We start from the raw sequence: 24,692 nt of genomic DNA, 5'->3' as shown, positions 1-24,692 counted from the left end.
AATATTATATAATATAATATTGTCGTGTACAACATTACGCTGTACAGTTTATAATGTTTATATTATCGATAAATAATAATAATCAATGTCTAGCACGGATTTACTATTTTAAATCGTGATGACTAGATTCTCGTGTGAATTTGCAACCTTTTATTTTGCGTTTCAAAACCTTCTTAGAATTGACTTATAAATCCGAATCCAGTGAATTGGATTTATTTAAATAGTTTTGTTTCGCATAAAATTGCACGATTTGGGGCTTTTGCATTACGTTGCTTAATTATATTTTATCGAAAGTCACACGTTTTCGTATTATTAGATATTATTAGATATTGAACATAATATAATATTTTCATATATTATGTAGTTTTAACGAAAATAACGCGATAGTATGAAGTATAATATGACTAGTAGTCGGGCTAATGGCTATATTATGTATAACTATATTTTTAATAAAATGGAGGTAATAATATATATATATTGTAAAGTGAAAGGCATAATAGTAAATTAGAATAGAATTTCTATTGGTACAACACAAAAACTGTGTTTTTGCATTAAAAATATTGCAGCCCTTATTTGTTTCATAAAACACTACTTCCTTACCCGAAGTAAGTATAATACTATAATGTATTAATTAAAATAAATAAATAAATATTTGTTAAAGGGTTTGTATGATGAATAAACATACTTAATGAAGCAACCAATTGGTTAAAATAAAATATATTATTACTCATCTACGGATCGTCATCAATTACTATCATACATTTCCACTGTGTTATTGTAATAATAATATTATTTAAGCTAATAAGCAAAAAGTATAATATTTATTACAATGTGCATGTAAGAGGTAAAGAATATTTTAAACAGAGCAGTCTTGTATAATAAAACGATGACTTTAATCGACTTGTTCACCGCCGAAACGCCGATGGCAAAAATGTAAACGAAATCAATTATTAAATATAAACCTACCTACCTACTAACCTACCTATAAAAATATATATATTAATAACTAGTATGTTTTGCACGGCACTTTTTGCGCAGTAGAAATCATACGAGTCAACTAATTTAACCTGCGGTTAAGTACCTGACATGATTTGGATATGTATAATATTTCAGTATTTCACACACACTCACCTGCTATTTTTATCTTATGTATCATTATTATATCGTTTAATATTATATTATGTATATGGAACCTCTGAACAGTAGTACCTACCTATTACTTATTAGTATTTTAAATTGCACTTGCATATTATTATTATCGGTCAAAATGTAATAGCTGCAGGTGTACATTATGTACTTATAATATAATAATATCAAATATAAGCACAAGGCGATTCTTTTAAAGGCGAAGACTTGATTTATCGCAATGTATTAATGTTTATGAAAATATTTTTTTAAATATTTTGACATGCCTATAAATCATTACAAAACATTTTTATAAAACATGTTTTAACTATTTTTATCGTAAACAACACATCTATATTTTTAATTTCATATTCTTAAACAAATAATTCTCTGGAAATTTCAATACATAAAAATCGAATTTTGAACGAATAAACAATTAGTACCTTTTGTAAGTTATAATTAGGTGATTATGCAGGTCTTTATTCGAAATTAAATTTGTATATCAAAGTATGTCTTCATAAAAGTAAAAAAAAAACGTAACAAATAATACCAATAGTGAAAATACTGTAAATATTTAATGTCTCATCAAAATTGCGGTATTAATAACACAACAAATTTAAATCATTCATGCTATCGGCTCGATGATGAGTGTCACTGTTAAAATAATCATATCGCTCGTACAATGAGTATCTACACAACGCACTTTGATATTCATAAAAAATAATATACTACCTACGCGGCTACGTAATAATTATAAGTACCACTTGTCGGGAGGAAACCTGTTCTTCAATAAGTAACACAATACGATAACATTATGTCATTAACAATATATACATTTAATAATTATAATACCAATACGGCTATACCTGTAATTAAATAATAATATATTAGTTCGGGTATTTCGGCCGTACGTTAAGTTTAATTTAACCTTTTGCAATGTTTGCTTTGACACACCTACATCTATCGGTTTTTGTATACTTATTACCTACCTCGGTTTTTGGTCCATATACCTACACACAATCAGATCAGATGCCAACATCGTTTCTGCCGTAGCGCCGTTCACTCCACCGGCGCGGAATGGTTTTAATACGCCCCTACCGCGTATATAATAATAATATAATGTAATATACACGTGGTAGGAAGGCCAATGTTTTGGATATGTTCCTATATTCTAACGGTAGCCCGTAGGACCTAAACTGTTACCCCGTTCGATGGCACGACCCAACCCAATGCCTCAGTGACTGTGTTCGTAGTACACATCTGACATCTCTACACTTTGTCTCGCGATAACCGTGTTTATTGATACTAAAATATACGACTAGTTGTTATTTTTTTTTGTGCCAAAAATGCTAAATTGAACCGTGTAATGTATAGATGATATTTCTGTGTATATAAAGCACTTTTTTATATTAGTTCTGTGAACACAATTATTTTTTTTAATTGGAGTGTTAAAAGAAAATCGTTGAGTACTTAGATTATTTTTGATCGAAAATCAAGTTTATATATGGATATTTAAAACGATAATGTTTTCAATGTTATCAAAAGATGTGCATTTTGTTGACTTTCCTAAACTTATTCTAAACAATTTGAATACTTTTTACCGTATTGGAATAATAAAATTATATTAATTTCTAAAATGGTATATAACGCGCCATCTACCGTACAATCAATCGACCTTATTGAAAATTCATGTGCCGTATAGGTAGCAGGTTATATTCTAAAATTCGATTAATAATGATATTGATATACATTATAATTTTATTATTTATTATGTTCTTTTTCATATAGGTCGTATGTACGAGTAAAAGAACATTATTTGTATTCTCGGGACAGGCATCAAAGTCCAATATTGGAATATGAGAGTTGTCTATATGAAAAATACTTATATTATTTTATATTTTTAGAGTAAATGACAAATATCTTGATAAAGTATCGACGGTTACAGAGGATCAAATGTATTCGATGAGGTTTTTATGATTTTTTGTGTGGAAACCGTAGTGCTGTAACGATGATTAAATCGTTTGACTTTTAAATATTGGTTATATCGTATGGATGGTATATTTAAAAGGTTTTTTTTCCAGTTGTTACTGTAAGTGCAATTAAAATTTACTGACAATGATTTAACTATTTTTAAGAAACTCGGAAACTCATTTGTTTTAATGCAACGTTTTATCATTATTTTAAAAATCATAACAATAAATAATGATGCCGTGGCGAGAAGTGAAACGACTAACGGCACGAATGACTTACGCCACCTGGTCTCTGCTGCAACAGTGGTGTATTAACATTTTACAGTGGGAGGGGCGATATGGATAATCGTTCCACCCTTGAAATTTTTTTTTTTTTTGGTATTTCAATTAATGTTTATATATTAATGTCCAATGATATTTTTATAAATCCAGAACAAAACATGATATCGTAATAATTGGCGATATTTTTTCCACGAATATCAATAAAACAATAATAATTAATTCTCAAATGCCTATAGTGTAGTAATGTTGATTCTGAAAAAATAAGCAATACCTATGAGGTGTTTACAATTAATGCACTATATTAAAATAAAGTATGATTATATATCATGATAATTATAGCTTGAGTGCCCTAATATCCGAAATATCACGCACGGGTAAGAATTAAGAATTAGGCACCTATACTCAATGGATATTGATGTTATTGGCGTGTGTCATGATATTGTGAATATCAAAATTATGCCAGACGATCGTTTATGAGTAAAGTCTAAAAAATAGAAAGTAAGAATTTGCGTTATTATATATTATATTAATGACTATGACCATGTATAAATAATATAATTAAGTAATCATTTTTAAATGTCAAATAATATATTAAATTTTAACAAAAAAATATCAGAAAGTACCTATGCAATTTCTAACAGTGTTAAGGTAACTATGGTTAGAAAGTGAAGCGAGGATCCCCTTCGAGTAAGTGAGTTCTAGATAAATACGAATCAGTCAATCCCTTTCCCCAAGACAAAATCCTAAGCATGTCGTTTTGCTATAGTATCTTGTTTTTTCAGTCACGAGGGCAAACGTTATAATAATTTTAAAAACACAAAACACAAATACAAAACACACGTCGTTCGTTATTTTTACTTTATGGTCAACTCATAACAATAACAAAAATATAAATAAACGATAATAAAATTACTTTAGGTACCGTAAAAAATAAACAAATATTGACGTAATGAAATGCATTTCGACGCGCCGACGCGTGTGTCAATATAATATAGTGTGGTTACAGCATTGAAAATAAAAATGAATATAAACACACCTAGTTATGTACCTCACCTATGCTGGTGTTATTATTTTAATAATCACGGATAAATGCAAAACGCACCATAATTATCTACAATCTATATTCTACAATAATATTATTATAAATATTGTAAAATCATAAATTATGAAATATAATAAAACTTTCATGTCGTTTGTGACATAATATTTTTAAACGTCTCATAACCTAATGCCAAATTCCAGATTTAATGCGAAATTAACGTTAACAATAAAAATTTATATGGAACACCATATATTAAATTACTACCTATGTTATTATAGCGTGTATATACGAGCAAAACGATTTGACCGAATAACTACGATACACTTGAAAATACATATGAATAAAATACCAATACACGATTACGTAGGATTATGTAATAATCGATGATAATATCACATCACGATAAATAAAACATCGTTTTACTTACATACATATTTATATTAGTTTTGAGACATTATGTTTATTTTGTGTCATATAAGCAACTAGCGGTGTGACATTTGCCAACTAGATGGATCACCACGAAAAACTGTTGTGTAGACATAAATTCATACAGAGTACCTACCTATGTATTAATATATTATGTACCTATAGGAACCCTTCAACGTTGCAAAAGATGGGCCCTTCATTGAACAATGACTTAATATATTATTACATACATCAACTATACGTTATGCACGCTGTAATATACCTAACATAAATGTGTGATATGTAAATTGATACATATAGGTATATGTATATTTAGTATAGTCTATTTTACAATAGACCATACTAGTGCTAAAATACGCTTAACAATCATGTTCTTACGCAGATAAATCTTAAACGATACATTAGGTTAAGTTAGGTATGAACTTATTTAGAGAGTAAGCACGCGTTATTAAAAATATATAGTATCGTATTATAGGTACAGTTTTTAAAACGTTTCATTTTTTCATATTTTTAAAACAACTAGATGACTATAACTATCACGACTAATGTCAATTTTTCGTGCCTACGTATTAACGAAATATAAAGTTATAAATGTAGAATATTATATAAATTATACAAATAGTTTTATAATACTAACTTGGTAGTTTTAGTTTTATTACCAGTCGTCCGTCTTTAACAAATGTTAAAAAAGTGTATTTATTTTATACGTATATACTTTTATCGATGATGTATATTTCTGTTTAAAGATGTCTAAAAGTTTTTAGCGTATGACATCTGTAACTAACTTAAAAACTTTCAATTTGAAACTCATATTATTATGTAAAGATCTTCAGGACTGCAACCTTTTGAATATATTATCTTGTAAGCTGTTTTAAATATTCAGGAAGAGTTAAAAATTTAATTTTAAAGTTATATTAACTTAGAATTTATTTTAACGAAGATTTTACTCGGCATACTTTAAAATATGTCTGAGAAATAAATAATTTTTTGTGTCATGATAAAAATACAATTGAAAAGAATAATCGTTCCCGATTTTAATTATTATTAATACTTTTAATGATTGTTAAATGTATAAACGACGTATAATTTTTAAAATCAAGTTATTAATTAACTATAATTATTTTAAATTTAATAAATAAAATACTAGTTCTGTTATAGGTAAAAATGAAAGAGAGAAAAATTTTATTTCATGCAACTTTAATTATTTATTAACCTGGCATAATTTATTTAACTTATTACTATCGGTAAATGTATAATAATGTTGTAACTTAATATTTTTATGTAAATATCAGTAAATAAATTAAACTTAATTTAAAAAAAAACACAAGTTCAAAAATAGATAATTTATTTATACAATTAATTAAGTATTATCAAAATAAGAAGATGGAATTCAAACATACTTTTTAGTTTTGTAACAGTATAATTGTATAGCATTGATTAAGTATATTTAATCAATGGTTAAAGAGTATAGAAAGTTGGTAGCTTCTTCTTATTGTTAATATTCAACAAAAGTTTGGAGCTCATTGATAACGTTTGAGAAGGATATTACCTACACAAGAAAGGATTTTAAAAGAAGCGAAAGAAAATTAGCATAAAAAAGTAGATTATTATTATAATAATATAGTTTGGGTTTGTTCGAAAATTTTACCAGGAAATAATACTATACATATTATGTATATGAAACACAAATGGTTTATTTTGGTGTACGTATGGCGTTAAATGTTGTAAAAATACATTTTTATTAGAGTCACTTTTATCTTTTATTATCAAACTTGAACTTAAAAAAAAATAATAATACAATAACATCGACTTTCATTACATTTTGCAATTATATATCTACTTTTTATAAGTGATATTAATTTATTTTTATTTTGTTCCGGTTTCTTTCCAATTACTTTATAGTGATAATTAACTTTATATTATGAATATAAAATTATTACGTTGGTACAATTAATGCAAATAAACATTTTTTTTTCGAAGAAATAAAAATATATTTTTTTTTTTTAATCGAAAAAATTACTATCAGTTGTGATTTATATAAATCATATATAACACACTATAAACAGTAACATTTTTTGCCGGGTAATTTTCTATCGACACATGAAATATATTTGTTTTTATAATCTATGATAAATGTATTGTATTACATATGAAATGTACCCACATATAGTATAGAATATTATCACAATGAATGATTTTATCGGATTTATCTTATAACTATAAACTACCCGAGTCGAGTAACGACGCAATTAATTAAACTATTCACTTAAAAAATGCTCAACAACACAGAATATACAAACTTAAATTGGTTTTAATCATAACAATGGTAAATAAATTAAGCACCATCGAGAAATTCATAATTTTTAATAGATTCGCTTTTGTATTGAGTTTTCGGAAAGTATAGTTTTAATAAGGGCACCCGAGAAATCGTGTACACAGCATTTTCTAAATCAATAAGCATATAAGCTCATCGGAAGCATGGTTAATATAAAAAGGGCTAATAGTCGTTTAAAAAATATTTTTATACTCTTTTTTCGAACTCAAATTATGTGTGGAATCATCTTAATAAAAAAACAAGGTTACTGTAAAAAAAAAAAAAATATAATAATAATAATAATAATAATAATAATAAAAATATTTTATGGTTTTTAATGAATTATGATTTATAAATATCGAATAAAGAATTTTCCTCAGCAACGTTATATGGTATATGATGTATATAACATTTTAAATAAAGTATAATTGAAAAAAAAAATGATATTACCTGTCTATAGAGTAAGATATTTATCGTGGTAATTAAAATAATACTATTTAGTATTTGCCGTTAGTTATTATGTTAATATATAATTATGTCGTTGGGAATTTGGGATAAATTTTCCACCCGATGACAAATTATCAGTTTGTTATTTGTATGCATTATTAAATTATTAAATTATTCAAATAGTTTTGTATTTCAGTCAATGATATAGTTTTAGAAAGCACAAACAACACGCTCTGTGGCTAAAATTCAAATCATGGAATATCTCTATAAAGATAAACTCTAAGTGTTTATGTATTTAGTATTTAATTAATCATTGTATTTATTATATCGGAAGTAAAAATGCATCATTTCATAAAAATTAGCGGAAACATTTTTTAAAATGATTATTACCCTTTGAACATTTTTTTTTTTAATTTATGAATTTCATTCGATGGAAAATAAACCTTCAATTTTGCAATTTTTTTAGTCCAAAAATAATAAAATATAATTTTTAATTGTTTGATTCACTTATATTATTTACATGTATTTATTTGTTATACACTTATACATATAGGTTGTCACATTTCGTATATATATAAATATTAATCTCCTTAAAATTTAATTATTGGTTTATAATCTGATTATTTTATATATTTTTCCTTTGTATTTATTTTGTTTGTTTTACATGTTCTATAATGGACTTAGCTATTCGATTTTTGTAAAATATTTATTTCTATAGTATATAATAATATATCGTGATGTTAAATAATATTTCAAAAGTAGGTAGATAGTGAAATAAAATGTATTTTACGTATAATATTATTATTGACGATTGATTCGATATGTTGCGCTAGGGAAAAAAGGTCACGATATCCACTATCTCAAATACTCCCCTTCGTGTGAAAATGCTCCTGTGCTTAAAATAATTTATTTAAACTCGGCCTTGCGTAATTATACTCTTTTAAAACGATTTTCGGTTAAAACAGACATAATAATGTACAACATTTGGCTGTTTAGACGTGCAATTTACCACTGGCAATATATATTATTATTTCGTATATTTTCGATCTTTGGTAGTATACGCATCTTACAAGCAGAAGTAATTATTGATGTGCTAGGTCCTAAAAAATATATCCTCAAGACTGGTGGTTTTACCGATCGTTTCGCATGGTAGCTTATTATGTATTGCATATAATGTAAAAAGAAAGGTATAATATTATTGATTTTACAAGACTTTTCTTAATATATGCTATGTATGAATTAAAATTTAAAATAATAATATTTTAAACCAAACAAAACGCATGGAAGGTATAACTAATATAACTAAATTATAATTTATTAACCTCTTCAATAATAATATATTATAGTCTTTACCTATTATAGATCCATATGTGTGATGAATGATAATATAATGATATATAATATATCCTATATAAATATATTTACGTGAAAATATGCCTTTTGAGTAAAGCAATAAATTAAAATGTGATACAATGTCCATGCAATTTTTAATATACGTCATCAGGCAGCAAATTTCCTTAAATTTCTAAGAAGTAACAGCCGTAATTTCTTTACTAAACCGGAAATCATAAATTATGCTTTTTATTTATCGTTGAGATAAACGGATAAATCGTTTGTTACCTATGTGTTTTGTTAGGTTGTATAGTAATTTTATTATGTTTATGCAATTGGAAAAAATGACGCGATGGCGTCAAACGACTACATCGACGTTTCCAAGGATGGACGACTTGAATACGATCCTTGTATTATTATTGTTTTTATGGGAGAAGGTTATTAATTAAAAGCCAAGTTTCTGACTTTAACAGACGTTGCTGCCGCAGCGGTAATTTTGTTGTTTTCGCTATTGTTCCAATCGTCCAGCCGACCTTTTCATTCTGTTGAATCGACGCTAAAACTTGGCTGTGTAATTTAACATACATTATATTATATTGTAGCTAATTATTAGTTGTACTATACGGTAGAATTTATCATCGCACAAAATGTGCATTATATTTTATCGTGGATTACCGTTATTATTATCATCGCTGTTGTACCTATATACAATGTGTATATGAGTATATATGAAACGTTATTTATTATACATTATAAATTTCATATTTTAGATAATAATAATAATAAATACTTACGATCTTGTTATATGACCCTTATCTATATTTCTCAGCACGTGCTTAAAATACTAAAATATATTAGGTATCGTCCTCTTTCTATATAACCACAAGCGGTCACAATGTATTCTCGTCTCTCTCTAACTTAACATTAACCGGATTATTGTTTGTCGCTACAGCCGCGTTATTATATACTTGGTCAATGGGTATTGAGGTTTTTTAAAAAAGAGTCTACACACACTAATACATTCATATATGCGTACAGAATGTAATCCCATATTTAATAAACACATAATGTAGATGCAACAAACGATAATCCATTTGTTATGAATTGACGATATTTTAAAAACTTTTTTTAAAAATAATGTTAAGTTACGAGTATAACGTTATATTATTATGATTATTTATTTGTTACAAATGGTTAAAATATTTTAATTTTATATATATAGCAAACTAATCTTAAAAAGTAAATGTTATTAATGCCACCACCATATTATATTGGAATATTACCTATTTATATATATTTAAAATAATCATTTTCCATTTTTATTTTATTAAAGCAATATATTTTCTATTAAATATTACATATTATTATTATAGACGGTTAATATTTTATGAAGTTATGAAACAGCATATTATTGATGAATTAATTATTTAAATAATATAACCATAACCGTAAAGAAAAAAAACAAAACCATTTTGTATTTAAAATATATACTGAATAGCGTAGGAAAATCTTTAAAGCTTTTAGTTATATTGATAAATAATAAATAGTTGATAAAAAAAAGGTATAATAATAATTATATTAAAATTGATTTTATTAAAATACTATATGAAATAGACAGAACGTTTTTTCAAATTTAAATTTGATTTAATAATATACGTCTTATTACTTATATAAATATTTAATTTTCGCTTTGTAATTTCAAAATGTTTTTTTTTTTTTTAAATAGAAAACAACTTTTTTGTAATTGTAACAATTATGAAATAATTATGATTTTAAAATTTAATAAATTACAAAACTATGAAACCTAAAACACTTTCAACGCACTTACACAAAATGATAATGGTTAATTTTATTTGTTTTTAGTATATTTAGTTTAAAATTATCATTTATTTTCTGGACAAATAAAAACAATTATGTGACTTCGTAAATTAAAAAAAAAATTGTTTAATTATAATTTAATAAGTTAAAGGGATACGTGTTTAAATTTATCATCCTGTAGGTATATAAAAAAGAATTGTTGAAGGCAGACTTGGCGCCTTTTACATCATTCTACTAGAGACTAGACAATAGTCGGTCACACCCACCATGATAAACATTTTGTGAAATGAGTTCTTTTGTCAATTCTTAATGAAATTGTTAAACCTATAAACGAGTAAAATAAATAGTCTAGCACAAATACTATTGTTTATGGTGTTTTTATATGTTTTAAGTTAATTAATTATTTATAGTTGCAAATGGTTTAGAAACATAAAAAGGTTTGCAACTAGTGAACAATTATACTTATCATGTTATAGTAGGTATATTTATTTAACCACAGTTCTTAGTTTTCTATTATGAATTCATGAGATACCGTAATCTGAAGGCGTAAGCGCTGTATTATAAATAAAAATATAGGATAATCATAACATTATTATAAAAGAAATATCCTTTAAATTAATACAGAATAAAAGTACAAATACTATCAAAATAAATTACGATCGATTGGTGATTTCGCGTTATGAGCAACGACCGTCCGCGGTCGGCGAGAGTAGTCAGTTAATAAAATATTGCACGCTTTAGGACAGCTTTGTTTAAAATACGTTTCTAGAAAATATTAACTACAATAAGTTAGTAGTTCAATAGGATTTTCAATTAACTATATATTATATTAAATACTAGCTAGTATATGTATTAATAATAAATATATATTATATTATTTATATTATTTATATCTTATTGATTATTCATAGAATGTTAGCTTTTATACAAAATATTGAATTTACAATTTTTTGGTTACCAATTGTTTAATGTGTTTTATATTATATTATAAATAAATAAGTTGATATTTTAAAATTATTCAGTAAAAGAACTAAAATTATTTTTGCATATTTAAAAAAAAATATTAAATTTTAAAATTTAACCACATTATTTTACGAAAAAATATGAAAAAAGCTAATAATAATAATTATAACTATAATGTTATTTTTTTTAAATGTTAGCTGTATTGTTACATGATGCAGTTTTTCTTAAAAAAAAAAAAAAGTAACCAACCTACTGTAATTTATAGTGTATATAAATAATATGAGTGTGTCATTTATGCTGTTTTAGTAGTACCCGTACTCGATTCGAAAAAAGTTTATTATATATTTTTTTTAGTTTCGCAAATCAATGGATACCACCCTATTAGTCAGTTCTTCAACATTTTTATTTGCAAACTTTGCTTGAATGCAATACAATTACTAAAGCACAAACTAAAACCAATAATATTTAACCTACATTTTTTTGCGTTGTATTTTTAAAAACTTTGGTTTTCAAATTATTTTTATAGATCAATATCTATTAAAAGGGTAAGATAAACTAAAAATTAATCATTCTATTCTAATAATATTAATGAATTAATATTGAGTATTTAAAATTACACGTGACATCCTTTAATGCTAAAAATTGTTGAAATTTCATTAAATACTACCGTTTACAACTCTGCATATAGGAATATGATTAAAAAAAAGTAAAACTAAATTGTAAATGTTGCAATAATGCTTATCCCAAAAATGTTTATACAAACATATTTAACATACATTTAAATTAAAAAACTCTAATTTATTAGTTTAGATTATTATTTATGCATCAACATATCAATATAATAATAGTGTTTATAATGAACAAATAAAACTTATTCACGACTGATGCCTATAATTAAAAATCAGACTTCAGAAAAATTAATTAGTAAACAACTAATAATTATGTCGTGTCGTGACTGGTATGAAACCCGACTTATTTTATAAATTATATTTCCACAGAGTTAAGAAACCTTATAGTTTAGTTCTCAACAATAATAGTATAATTCTTCATATGTGTAACTAAAACAGAGAATAAAACTAAAAAAAAATTGTTAGAATATTTTATAACCTTCTTTTATGGTTTAAAAGAAAAGAAAAGATCAGGCTTTGAATAGTTGTTGTTCAAAAACTTCCTATCCTAAATATATACTTTGACCAGCAAACAATGATAATGGACTTTCATAGTTAGAACTTCGTGTGTATAAGTCACCACCCTTGGGCGTTAAGTAAACAGTTCCACCGAATCGGAGAACTTGCACTTATAAATCATTTGCTGTTGTGTGTAAAAATAAATTATATAATATATATTGCATCATATCATGACTATATAAGATATAATACCGGGGGTACGTTTCTGTAGATAAAGTGTGTAACTGTGTAAGATTATATAAATTGAAAATGTAATTGTAATTGTCGACAATGTTTGAAGAATTAGTATTCAATATTACGAGGGGAGGGTGCAGTTGGTTCGGTGATGATACTTGACACGTATACGATGTTTATAGATGCGTATGCCGCGCCATCATTGGTATCAGGACAAGTGATAGCTGCATGTTAAGTGATTTGGCGACGAGATTGTATTATAATATATTCATCACTTTTTAATAAAATCGCTCATGCAATAATAATTTGAAAAAAAAAACTATGTTTTGCACGCGAATTAATCTGACAAAACTGTACACTGTCTCGGCGACGGCCGGATTATATTATTATACTTAGAATTAAATATTTAATATTATTGCCATCTAATTTATGAGTTAATATCGTTTTTTTGTGTGATAAAAGTATTCATCATGAGATGTACACTATCTGTTCTATAATAATTTACACAGTTTTAACAGCATGCATTCCAAACAACTTCAAATAAATCCTTAGCCTCACTCATAATTTAAAGATAGAAAAAAAAATACATTAAAAAAAAAGACAATATTATTAAATCAGCTCAAAACGTGCCTTCAAATTCTAACACAGAAAAAAACAACAAAAATTATGGTCTGTTTTTATTTTTATATATTATATACATTTATTTCATTGTTTTGTATAATTTTAGCACCTCAAAAAGATTAAGTAAGTAATAATAAAAAAATAATCTTAGTTATTCAGACGATTTAAAGAAAAAATTGTTTCTGAGCGTTTCAATGAAAAAGTATTTGTTAAACAATCAAGTAATCTATAGTTGATACTTTAGGGGGTCTAAAATAAAAAAAATACCTTGTATCGAAAAAACTAAAAACAAAAAACAGGGAAAAAACGGGAATAACTTGGCCCCTGGGTCACATATTCACTAAAGACAAGAATTGATGATATAACATAAGTAAATCAATGTAAATCAATTGTTGAAGTCTGTATATTTAAACTAGAGTCTATAAGTGTATTAAAGCAGCATCCGCCTATAAACAAGTCGCGTTCAAACGATACTAGAATGTTTTTTATGTTATCAAATGATATCTTTCAGCCTCTTGACAGTTTTTTATTTAAAAATGGAAAATATCAAACAAGATTTCAAATCAATGCATCTATTTAGAATTTGATGGTGAATTCAATGATTGTGTGTATATAGATAACAAATTATAAACTATACAGTGACGATTTTAATTAATTTAACATTTATCAATTTAAAATAAAAAGTTTTTGTAAAGTTAAAGAAAGAATAATAAGTTAGGAAAACTCATTGTGCAGTCAACATATATTCCTAATATTTAAAATAATTTTTTTAATTTAACGGATTAAATTATAATTCTAAAATTATATACAAATGTATGCTACACACAAACTATCATAGATAGGTATCTATAAGAACAAGAAATAAAAAACAAATATCATAATATTCATAATATTGTAACTATGTACTGTTAACCAACAACCAGGCGGACGGATAAAACGGAGAACTCGGGTGAAATAAACTCATGTTTAGAAACACAAATTTATGAATGTAACAATAATATACTGAGCAGTTAAAATCATTAAGTATACATGATATACTAATAGTAATTAAAACATTTAAGCGACAGTAGAAAAATTAATTTTAAATATAGTATGTCAACATTATATAACGAAAGTTATGTTTTCAATGAACTTGATCCATATTTACACTATTTGAACACAATTTAATAAAAATTAAATACACTTATTGGGAGTTTACGCCCCAACCGGTTTTTGTTCTAAGATATACAGTCGTAATACACTAACTGCTAATGGGATATTGTACGCATGGAAGGGATGATAAAATTTTTAGTATAAATACCACATCTCTGGTCTCCATAATCATCAGTTCATTTGTGTACACAGTCGTCGAATAATTTGACAACAAACCCAACAAAACATTAAAATGGCCGCTAAAGTAAGTCGAAATAATGTTGATTGGAATACATTATGAGTAGTATTATAAAGCAACTACTTGTCGCACAGATATTAATTTAAAAACGTATTTTTTGTTTTACAGTTCATCATCTTCGCCGCATGCGTGGCCACCGCCCTCTCCCAGTACGCTGCCCCAGCCTACAAACCCGCTTACTCCGCACCCGCTTACTCAGCACCAAAGGCTTACGCCCCAGAACCCACATACGCACCAACACCTTACAACTTCGAATACAGCGTAAACGACCCACACACCTACGACGTGCACAGCCAATCCGAATACAGCGACGGAAACGGTTACGTCAAAGGAACCTACAGCCTGGTCGAAGCCGACGGTTCCATCCGTACCGTCGAGTACACCGCTGACGACTACAACGGTTTCAACGCCGTCGTCAAGAACGAAGGTGGATACAAAGCTCCATCATACTCCGCACCAGCCTACAAGCCAGCTTACTCCGCACCAGCCTACTCTGCACCAGCTTACTCCGCACCAGCCTACTCTGCACCAGCATACTCCGCCCCGGCCTACAAGCCAGCCTACAAACCAGCATACTAATTTATTTAGTCGTGTAAACCTCAACTTTCTTCTTCATATTTATTTCTTCGTGTACCTCTCTGGGCCCACGTGTTCATATTGAACCGTGGTTTCAAACACATACCATGTCGTATTGATATTCAAAACATCGATACGACTTTGTATTTATTCTGTAAATAAATATAACAATGTATATTTATTGAAAATGTCTACTATTTTTTTTTTCATTCTTACACCATCCTGCAGTCCTGCTAGAACACGAACTCTGTGTTCAATTGTGAAATCATTTATTGTAAATTATATTTTATATATTCTGTGAGTGCTTGATCAGTTGCGGAGCAGAAAACATGCATTATAGGCAAATTAGAAGATTATACAAAAATTAATGGCATTTTCCTAAACGATTTTAGTTGTATTACAAAAAATATTACTCACAGAGCTTTAACACTCTTTACTGGTATGCAGTACGTCGGTATTGACATATTATTATAATATAATCATAATAATAATTACTAAAGTTTTTCATATAATTATATTAAGAATTATATCATCTAAGATTTATTAAATAATTCACGATGATTTAGTAACATACTATTTCAGATTTAAATAAATTGAAAAGGTCGTTGTAAAATTCAAAAGAATATATTGTACGTAGAAGAAAGTTGCCATATTATAATACATTCTTTCCTCTGCTCAAAATCTAAACAAATGAATTAAATCAATCACAGATTTTTAAAGTTAAGACATGTTATACGCATTGCTACAATTGTAAACTGTCTTCTATATTATTGAATTATTAAATTATAAAAATTAATAAATATTTATATAATAAGAATCAATTCTTATATTCTATATTATATCTACAGCTCAATAATTTTCATATTATATATAGGGTGATTGTTTTATTATTATACACTCATTATTTATTCAAATTTTTTTTTTCACAGTAGGTACTTTGTATCAAACTTTTCTCAAACTATGAAATTTCTATTTTATCTATCTTTTATTTAAAAAATGAAAAACAATCAACTGTTGATTTTCAAATGAAACTGTCTTCTATATTATATTATTGAATGATAAAATTATAATAATTACCAAAAATGTATATAATAAGAACCTAACTTAATATTCTATATTATATTTACAGCGCCATAATTAGCATATTATATACAGGGTGATTTTTTTATTTTTATACACTGATTATTTATCCAATTTTTTTTATTTTTTTTTTCAAAGTAGGTACTTTGTATCAAACTTTTCTCAAATAAACTATGAAATTTTTATTTTTTCTCTCTTTTTTTTTAAAAAGTGAAACCATAATCAATGGTTGATTTTCAAATGATAACCTATTATATTTAAAATTTAATAAATAGTAGGTATATTTTTTTATGAATTTTAACGTTAAAATTTATTCGTTAGTAAAATATAGCTGCTCAAAGTTGGGTTACTGGAGTTTTTTAGGTGTCCATCCTACAGGTTATTACGACTGTGAGGCATTGGTAAAATCATAGGTGCAAATATGTAACTCTTCTTATCATTACCCATATTGTGACTACTGGTGTTCAGAAACAAGAAGTAATATAAAAGTATTTTTCAAAATATTTTGTGTTATGATTTACTCAAACTGTATGACATTTTTTTTTCACCATTTTATTTAAAAAGTGAAACCACAATCAACGGTTGTTTTTCAAATGATAACCTATTATATATAAAATGTAATAAATAGTAGGTATATATTTTATGAATTTTAACGTTAAAATCATTATTTTTAATTTATCCCTTAATAATTTATAGCTGCTTAAAGTTGGGTTTTGGATTTTTTTAGGTGTCTATCTTACAGGTTATTACGACTGTGATGCATTGCTATAAGTACAGGTACAAAGGTTATCACTACGTCGATAGTCAATTAAGAGTTTGTTACATATGAAAATATTACTATTACCTATTTTGTAACCACTGTTCTTCAGAAACAAGAATTATTATAAAAACCGAAAACAGCCCAATATTAAAGTGGTATATCTAGCTAAAAAATTAACGAAATATAATATTTTAAGGTTAAAATTCATAGTAAAAATGCACCTATTAATTTAGTACATTTTAAATTTAGGTTGCCGTTTGAAAATAAAAGTTCGTTGTGATTTCATTATTAAATAAAATGGTGAAAAAATAAAAATGTGATACAGTTTGAGTAAATCATGATATAAAATATTTTGAAAATAAAAAATGAAACAAAGTCAATACTTGACGAAATAATAGGTATATAATGATAAAAGAATCATCGTGTATGATAATTTCATTTTTTTATGATAATATTAAAAATGCTTAGATTGTTTAAATATTTTTACAATAGAGATGAATTGTATAGAAATGAGTATAAACTTAGTGATACCAGCCGACAGATCGTCTTGTTTTAGAATCATTTTTTTTATACAAAAGTATCATTTTATGGAGGTGATTTCGAGTTATTGAGTAATTTCAAAACAGTTTAAATATTATTTTTTTACTGACGATTCCTTGTATATTAATCATATAATTCCCGTAATATAATATAAATGACTTAAAACAAGTATAGTTATTTTGAATATCGTATATTCAATATATAAATTGTAATAAAGTGCATAACAGTAAAGAATGTTAAAGCTCTATGAGTAATATTTTTTGTATTACAACTAAAATCGTTTAGGAAAATACCGTTATTTTTTGTATAATTTTCTAATATGCCTATAATGCATGTTTTTTGCTCCGCAGCTGATCAAGTACTCCCAGAATATACAAAAAATATTTGAGTTCGTCTTCTAGCAGGACTGCAGGATGGTGTAAGAATGAAAAAAAAAATAGTAGGCATTTTCAATAAATATACATTGTTATATTTATTTACTGAATAAATACAAAGTCGTATAGATTTTGTTGAAAATCAATACGACATGGTATGTGTTTGAAACCACGGTTCAATATGAACACGATGGCCCAGAGAGGTACACGAAGAAATAAATATGAAGAAGAAAGTTGAGGTTTACACGACTAAATAAATTAGTATGCTGGTTTGTAGGCTGGCTTGTAGGCCGGGGCGGAGTATGCTGGTGCAGAGTAGGCTGGTGCGGAGTAGGCTGGTGCGGAGTAAGCTGGTGCGGAGTAAGCTGGCTTGTAGGCTGGTGCGGAGTATGATGGAGCTTTGTATCCACCTTCGTTCTTGACGACGGCGTTGAAACCATTGTAGTCGTCAGCGGTGTACTCGACGGTACGGATGGAACCGTCGGCTTCGACCAGGCTGTAGGTTCCTTTGACGTAACCGTTTCCGTCGCTGTATTCGGATTGGCTGTGCACGTCGTAGGTGTGTGGGTCGTTTACGCTGTATTCGAAGTTGTAAGGTGTTGGTGCGTATGTGGGTTCTGGGGCGTAAGCCTTTGGTGCTGAGTAAGCGGGTGCGGAGTAAGCGGGTTTGTAGGCTGGGGCAGCGTACTGGGAGAGGGCGGTGGCCACGCAAGCGGCAAAGATGATGATCTGTAAAACAAAAAATACGTTTTTAAATTAATATCTGTGCGACAAGTAGTTGCTTTATAATACTACTCATAATGTATTCCAATCAACATTATTTCGACTTACTTTAGCGGCCATTTTAATGTTTTGTTGGTTTTGTTGTCAAATTATTCGACGACTGTGTACACAAATGAACTGATGATTATGGAGACCAGAGATGTGGTATTTATACTAAAAATTTTATCATCCCTTCCATGCGTACAATATCCCATTAGCAGTTAGTGTATTACGACTGTATATCTTAGAACAAAAACCGGTTGGGGCGTAAACTCCCAATAAGTGTATTTAATTTTTATTAAATTGTGTTCAAATAGTGTAAATATGGATCAAGTTCATTGAAAACATAAATTTCGTTGTATAATATTGACATACTATATTTAAAATTCATTTTTCTACTTTCGCTTAAATTTATGAATTACTATTTATGGTTTATGATTCCACCCATCGTGATTATTAATTTTAACCACTTAATATAATATTGTTATATTTATGAATTTGTGTTCCTAAATATTAGTTTATTTCACCCGATTTCTCCTTATTATCCGTCCGCCTGGTTGTTGGTTAACAGTACATAGTTACAATATTATTAATATTATGATATTTATTTTTTATTTCTTGTTCTTGTAGATACCTAACTACAAAAGTTTGTATTTAGCATATATTTGTATATCATTTTAGAATTTTAGTTTATTCCATTAAATTAAAAAACGAATCTTTTATATATTAGGAATATAGAATGATTGCACAATGAGTTTTCTAATTGATTTTTCTTACTGTAAAATTTACTTGTTGAAACCAACTTTCTTCTTCATACCTATTTCTTCGTGTACCTCTCTAGACCCTCGTGTTCATGTTGAACCGTGGTTTCAAACACATATTGTGTTGTATTGATTTACGAGACATATTTATAAAGATGTATAAATAATATATATTTTTTTTCAAAATGTATTTTATATATTCACTGCGTGCTTCATAGAAAACATGCATGATAGGCTAATTAGAAAATTATACAAAATATAACGGTTTTTCCTTAACAATCTTAGTTGTAATACAAAAAGATTTACTTTTTACTGTTATGCACATTATTACAATTTATAATTACTACGAATCATTCAAAATGACTATACTTATTTTAAGACATTTATACTATACTATGGGAGTTAGATAATTGATAAACACAACATCGTCAGTAAAAATGATGAGTTAAATTAACATTTAAACTTTTTTTTTAAATTAATCATATATGATCAGATGTAATAATAATACGTAGCCATTAAAATATTAATTAATTATAATAATTTTTCATAAAATAATAAAAAAATGTTGTATACCAAGTATTTATTTATTTTTAACTGTAGATGGCTGATCAAATATTAACTATTCCATTCTAACTATTATATTCACGTAACAAACTATAAAAATATACAAAAAAAAAGATTGTTAAACACTTCTTAAAATACACGCTGGTTTCTATGCTTAAATGGGTGTAATTTACTTTATTAAGTTGTACATTCATAAATGTTTTAATTTAATTTCAAATTTATCTTAGCTTACTAAAAATGTATATTTACGTAATAAAAACCAACCTTAATATTATATTAATTATATTTCTACAGCGTCATAAGTTATGATTCATAACTGTTAAGTATATAACAACATTATTTCAATGAAATAATAAATTATAATAATTTAAATATTATTTTACCTTCTGCATTAGTATAGGAAATGCAATTGCTTTTTATTTATGAAAATGTTACTAAAATAAAAATCCAAGTACAGAATGGACATAGAATTACTCGTAACATACTATTAAATCTTTAATTTGTTCTTTATCATTTATTATTTTATGCGAATATTCATAAGTGATAAAATATTGTACTTATCTTATAATATGAAATTGATAAAAATGATTTTATTATTTAAAGACATTAACATTAAGTATAAATTATAAAGAAATTAATGGTTGTTAAAGGCTAGAAAGGATGTTAAATTAATGAAAAACCACTATAGAATATTCCAGGTTTATTTATTTATAAGGTAAATTACACTTGAATAGACTAACTTTTTCCAATCAATTATAATATGTTTAGATAAAATATATATTATTTTATTTTATATTCGTATTAAAATTGAATTAATAACAAATACGTTTTATTTTTTTTTTAGAAAAAAAACTAGCTTTATACCAAATTATGTAAATACAATATAATAAAAGGTATATTTATATATAGTATCTATGTATAATATACATATATGTACACATAATATATTAAATATGTCTGATTTCATAAATAATATTATATAAGAAATCTACAGTATAATACAATTTATTTGTATTTATTAATTCTAATAAAGATTTAATTTATGTTTATGGGTATTTATACGTTTTTTTTATTTCTGATTTTCAACGACTTGAAATTCTAATAAAACCATATAAAAAATCTGATAATGTATTTAAAATAAATGATAGTATTTTTTTCATTTAAAGTTGTTCAAAAAAGAAGCTAATAATAAAATATATAATTTTACAAAATGTTGAAAATTATATCAGAAATATGTAATGTTAATTTAAATATCACGTAAAATGTACAAGGTCCTACAACAACGACTTTTTCATAAATTATAAAAAAATTAATTTTTTGAGTAAAATTTATTATTGTTTTATAACTATATTTTATAATTTTGATCCCTCCCTCCAAATAACAACTAGATTCGATTTACTGATGGAAACAACCATCAATATTCAACCATCATATTTTCTGCATGAATAGTTATGAGAATCATAAATATAAAAAAAAATAGTTAAAAATAAAATAATAATATAAAATAATTAATCTAATTTTAAACACGTAAACCGTTATTTTTTGGATAATTTTCTAAATTGCCTGTAATGCATGTTTTCTTCTCTGCAACTGATCAAGCACTCACGGAATATATAAAATATATTTTAAAATAAAAAATTTCACGATTTCACATTTGAACACAGAGTTCGTGTTCTAGCAGGACTGCAGGATGGTGTAAGAATGAAAATAAATAGTAGACATTTTCAATAAATATACATGGTTATATTTATTTACTGAATAAATACAAAGTCGTATAGATTTTATCGAAAATCAATACGACATGGTTTATGTTTGAAACCACGGTTCAATATGAACACGATGGCCCAGAGAGGTACACGAAGAAATATATATGAAGAAGAAAGTTGAGGTTTACACGACTAAATAAATTAGTATGCTGGTTTGTAGGCTGGCTTGTAGGCCGGGGCGGAGTAGGCTGGTGCAGAGTAGGCTGGTGCGGAGTAGGCTGGTGCGGAGTAAGCTGGTGCGGAGTAAGCTGGCTTGTAGGCTGGTGCGGAGTATGATGGAGCTTTGTATCCACCTTCGTTCTTGACGACGGCGTTGAAACCGTTGTAGTCGTCAGCGGTGTACTCGACGGTACGGATGGAACCGTCGGCTTCGACAAGGCTGTAGGTTCCTTTGACGTAACCGTTTCCGTCGCTGTATTCGGATTGGCTGTGCACGTCGTAGGTGTGTGGGTCGTTTACGCTGTATTCGAAGTTGTAAGGTGTTGGTGCGTATGTGGGTTCTGGGGCGTAAGCCTTTGGTGCTGAGTAAGCGGGTGCGGAGTAAGCGGGTTTGTAGGCTGGGGCAGCGTACTGGGAGAGGGCGGTGGCCACGCAAGCGGCGAATATGATGATCTGTAAAACAAAAAATACGTTTTTAAATTAATATCTGTGCGACAAGTAGTTGCTTTATAATACTACTCATAATGTATTCCAATCAACATTATTTCGACTTACTTTAGCGGCCATTTTAATGTTTCGTTGGTTTTGTTGTCAAATTATTCGACGACTGTGTACACAAATGAACTGATGATTATGGAGACCAGAGACGTGGTATTTATGCTAAGATTATACCAAAATATCCCTTCCATTTGTATATTCCAATTTACGTACAATTCCTCACTGGTAGTTAGTGTATACTGTATATCACCGAACAAAAACCGGTTGGGGCGTACACACCTGTGAATTCTATATCATTAATATTACATTTTGGTTGAATATTATATAAATGTGGATCAAGCTCGATAAATCACATAAATAAATCTTAGTTGTTTTGTGAATAAAAAAAAAAAAATTAATTAATAAAAATAGTAGATAAAATAACCTAAATTTAATCTAATTGCAGTTTTAAATAATTTAATTATTTTCTTTTCTTTTTTGTTATTCGTAAAATAATAACTATAGGATATATATATATTTATTTAACTATACAGAGATTGGCTTTGAATATTTGTGTTTTAATAGCGGATGATCAAAATATATAGTTTGCCCATAAAATTATAATAATCACAGTTGGAGTTTTCCTGTGTCTTGTACAATCAATGTTTAACAATTAATTTTATTATGTCAAATTAGTTTATTTAAAAGAAGTGCTATAAAACATCAATCGTGTTTTTACACTGTGAAGTCTTTTAAAAAAAATATATACTCACTATACTTTAAAAATCGATTGTCATCAATGTTGTTCTAGGATTCATGTTTAGTTTAAAAAAAAAGTTTGTTTTATTTTTGAGTCTTCGAAATTGATTACCAATATTATTTATATGTAATTATAATAATTTACGAAATTCTTTGGAGTTGAACAAAACATTATTGGAGTATAAACGAAAACCCAAAATATTCGATGTACATAATACTTGCATTATTTTTTTAGATTTTTTTTTTTTTTAATTTTTTTCTCTTAATATCTTCTATAAAGTTAAGAATAATTTATAATTTGTTCCCTCTATTCTAACGACATAATGATAACAAATATCGTTGTTATTTATCATAGATAAAAAAATACATACAGCACAAACATCGCAATTCTTCATTAAATACATTTTTTATATACACTTAACAAAAGTAAATGATATATCACGTGGTGGCTGTATTTAACTCTAAAAAAATATTAAAATCCTGTCGTATACATTCTACGTATAAAAAAACCTAATGATCAATAAAATGCAAAACTAAATTCTAATTATAAGTTTGCTTTATATAAAAATGCGTATCGTTAGTTTAAATTAAAATAAAGTATAAACTTGAATACAAAATTATAAAAATAAACAATATTATAATCTAATACAAATTCAGATTATTCAGATTATTGTTCTATTCATCAAAATAATATAATACTAGTTGAATTATAGTATCCGAGATAAATTATTTATTAGGACTGTTATAAAAATAATATTATTTAATACAATAAATACATATTAAAAAATCTATTTATGACTTCTGAAAATCAGATTTTAAAAAATTAATTGGAAACAAATTAATATTTATGTTGTGCTGTGCAAAGTATGACAACCACCCTATATTTTTATAAAGTTAAGATTCTTGAAAATCTATTCATAAAAATAATCATTCATACTATATTCATAGTAAATATTTAATATTTTACTTTTTAAGAAACTTTATATTGTAGTTCTTAAATATAATAGGATAATTCCTCATATG

The 24,692-nt window shown here is 26.7% G+C and overlaps 4 protein-coding genes across 6 annotated transcripts in view; 2 read left to right on the top strand and 2 right to left on the bottom strand.

Moving 5' to 3' along the window:
- Nucleotides 1-24,692, top strand: part of LOC132921140 (Kv channel-interacting protein 1-like) — a 411,785-nt gene that overhangs the window by 235,543 nt on the left and 151,550 nt on the right. The window lies entirely within an intron of this gene.
- On the top strand, nt 14,943-15,855 carry LOC132921151 (cuticle protein 7-like). The gene is made up of 2 exons (XM_060984010.1): nt 14,943-15,097; nt 15,200-15,855. Exons 1-2 carry the CDS (start codon nt 15,086-15,088, stop codon nt 15,668-15,670), a joined length of 483 nt encoding a protein of 160 aa, XP_060839993.1. The 5' UTR covers nt 14,943-15,085; the 3' UTR covers nt 15,671-15,855.
- LOC132921152 (cuticle protein 7-like) lies at nt 18,494-19,408 on the bottom strand. The gene is made up of 2 exons (XM_060984011.1): nt 19,253-19,408; nt 18,494-19,150 (listed from the first exon to the last, which is right to left on the bottom strand). Exons 1-2 carry the CDS (start codon nt 19,262-19,264, stop codon nt 18,680-18,682), a joined length of 483 nt encoding a protein of 160 aa, XP_060839994.1. The 5' UTR covers nt 19,265-19,408; the 3' UTR covers nt 18,494-18,679.
- LOC132921156 (cuticle protein 7-like) lies at nt 22,230-23,145 on the bottom strand. The gene is made up of 2 exons (XM_060984014.1): nt 22,989-23,145; nt 22,230-22,886 (listed from the first exon to the last, which is right to left on the bottom strand). Exons 1-2 carry the CDS (start codon nt 22,998-23,000, stop codon nt 22,416-22,418), a joined length of 483 nt encoding a protein of 160 aa, XP_060839997.1. The 5' UTR covers nt 23,001-23,145; the 3' UTR covers nt 22,230-22,415.

The sequence above is a fragment of the Rhopalosiphum padi genome, chromosome 2 (genome assembly GCF_020882245.1).
Source record: "Rhopalosiphum padi isolate XX-2018 chromosome 2, ASM2088224v1, whole genome shotgun sequence".
Classification (NCBI taxonomy): domain Eukaryota; kingdom Metazoa; phylum Arthropoda; class Insecta; order Hemiptera; family Aphididae; genus Rhopalosiphum; species Rhopalosiphum padi.
This window is presented reverse-complemented; position numbering and strand designations above follow the sequence as displayed.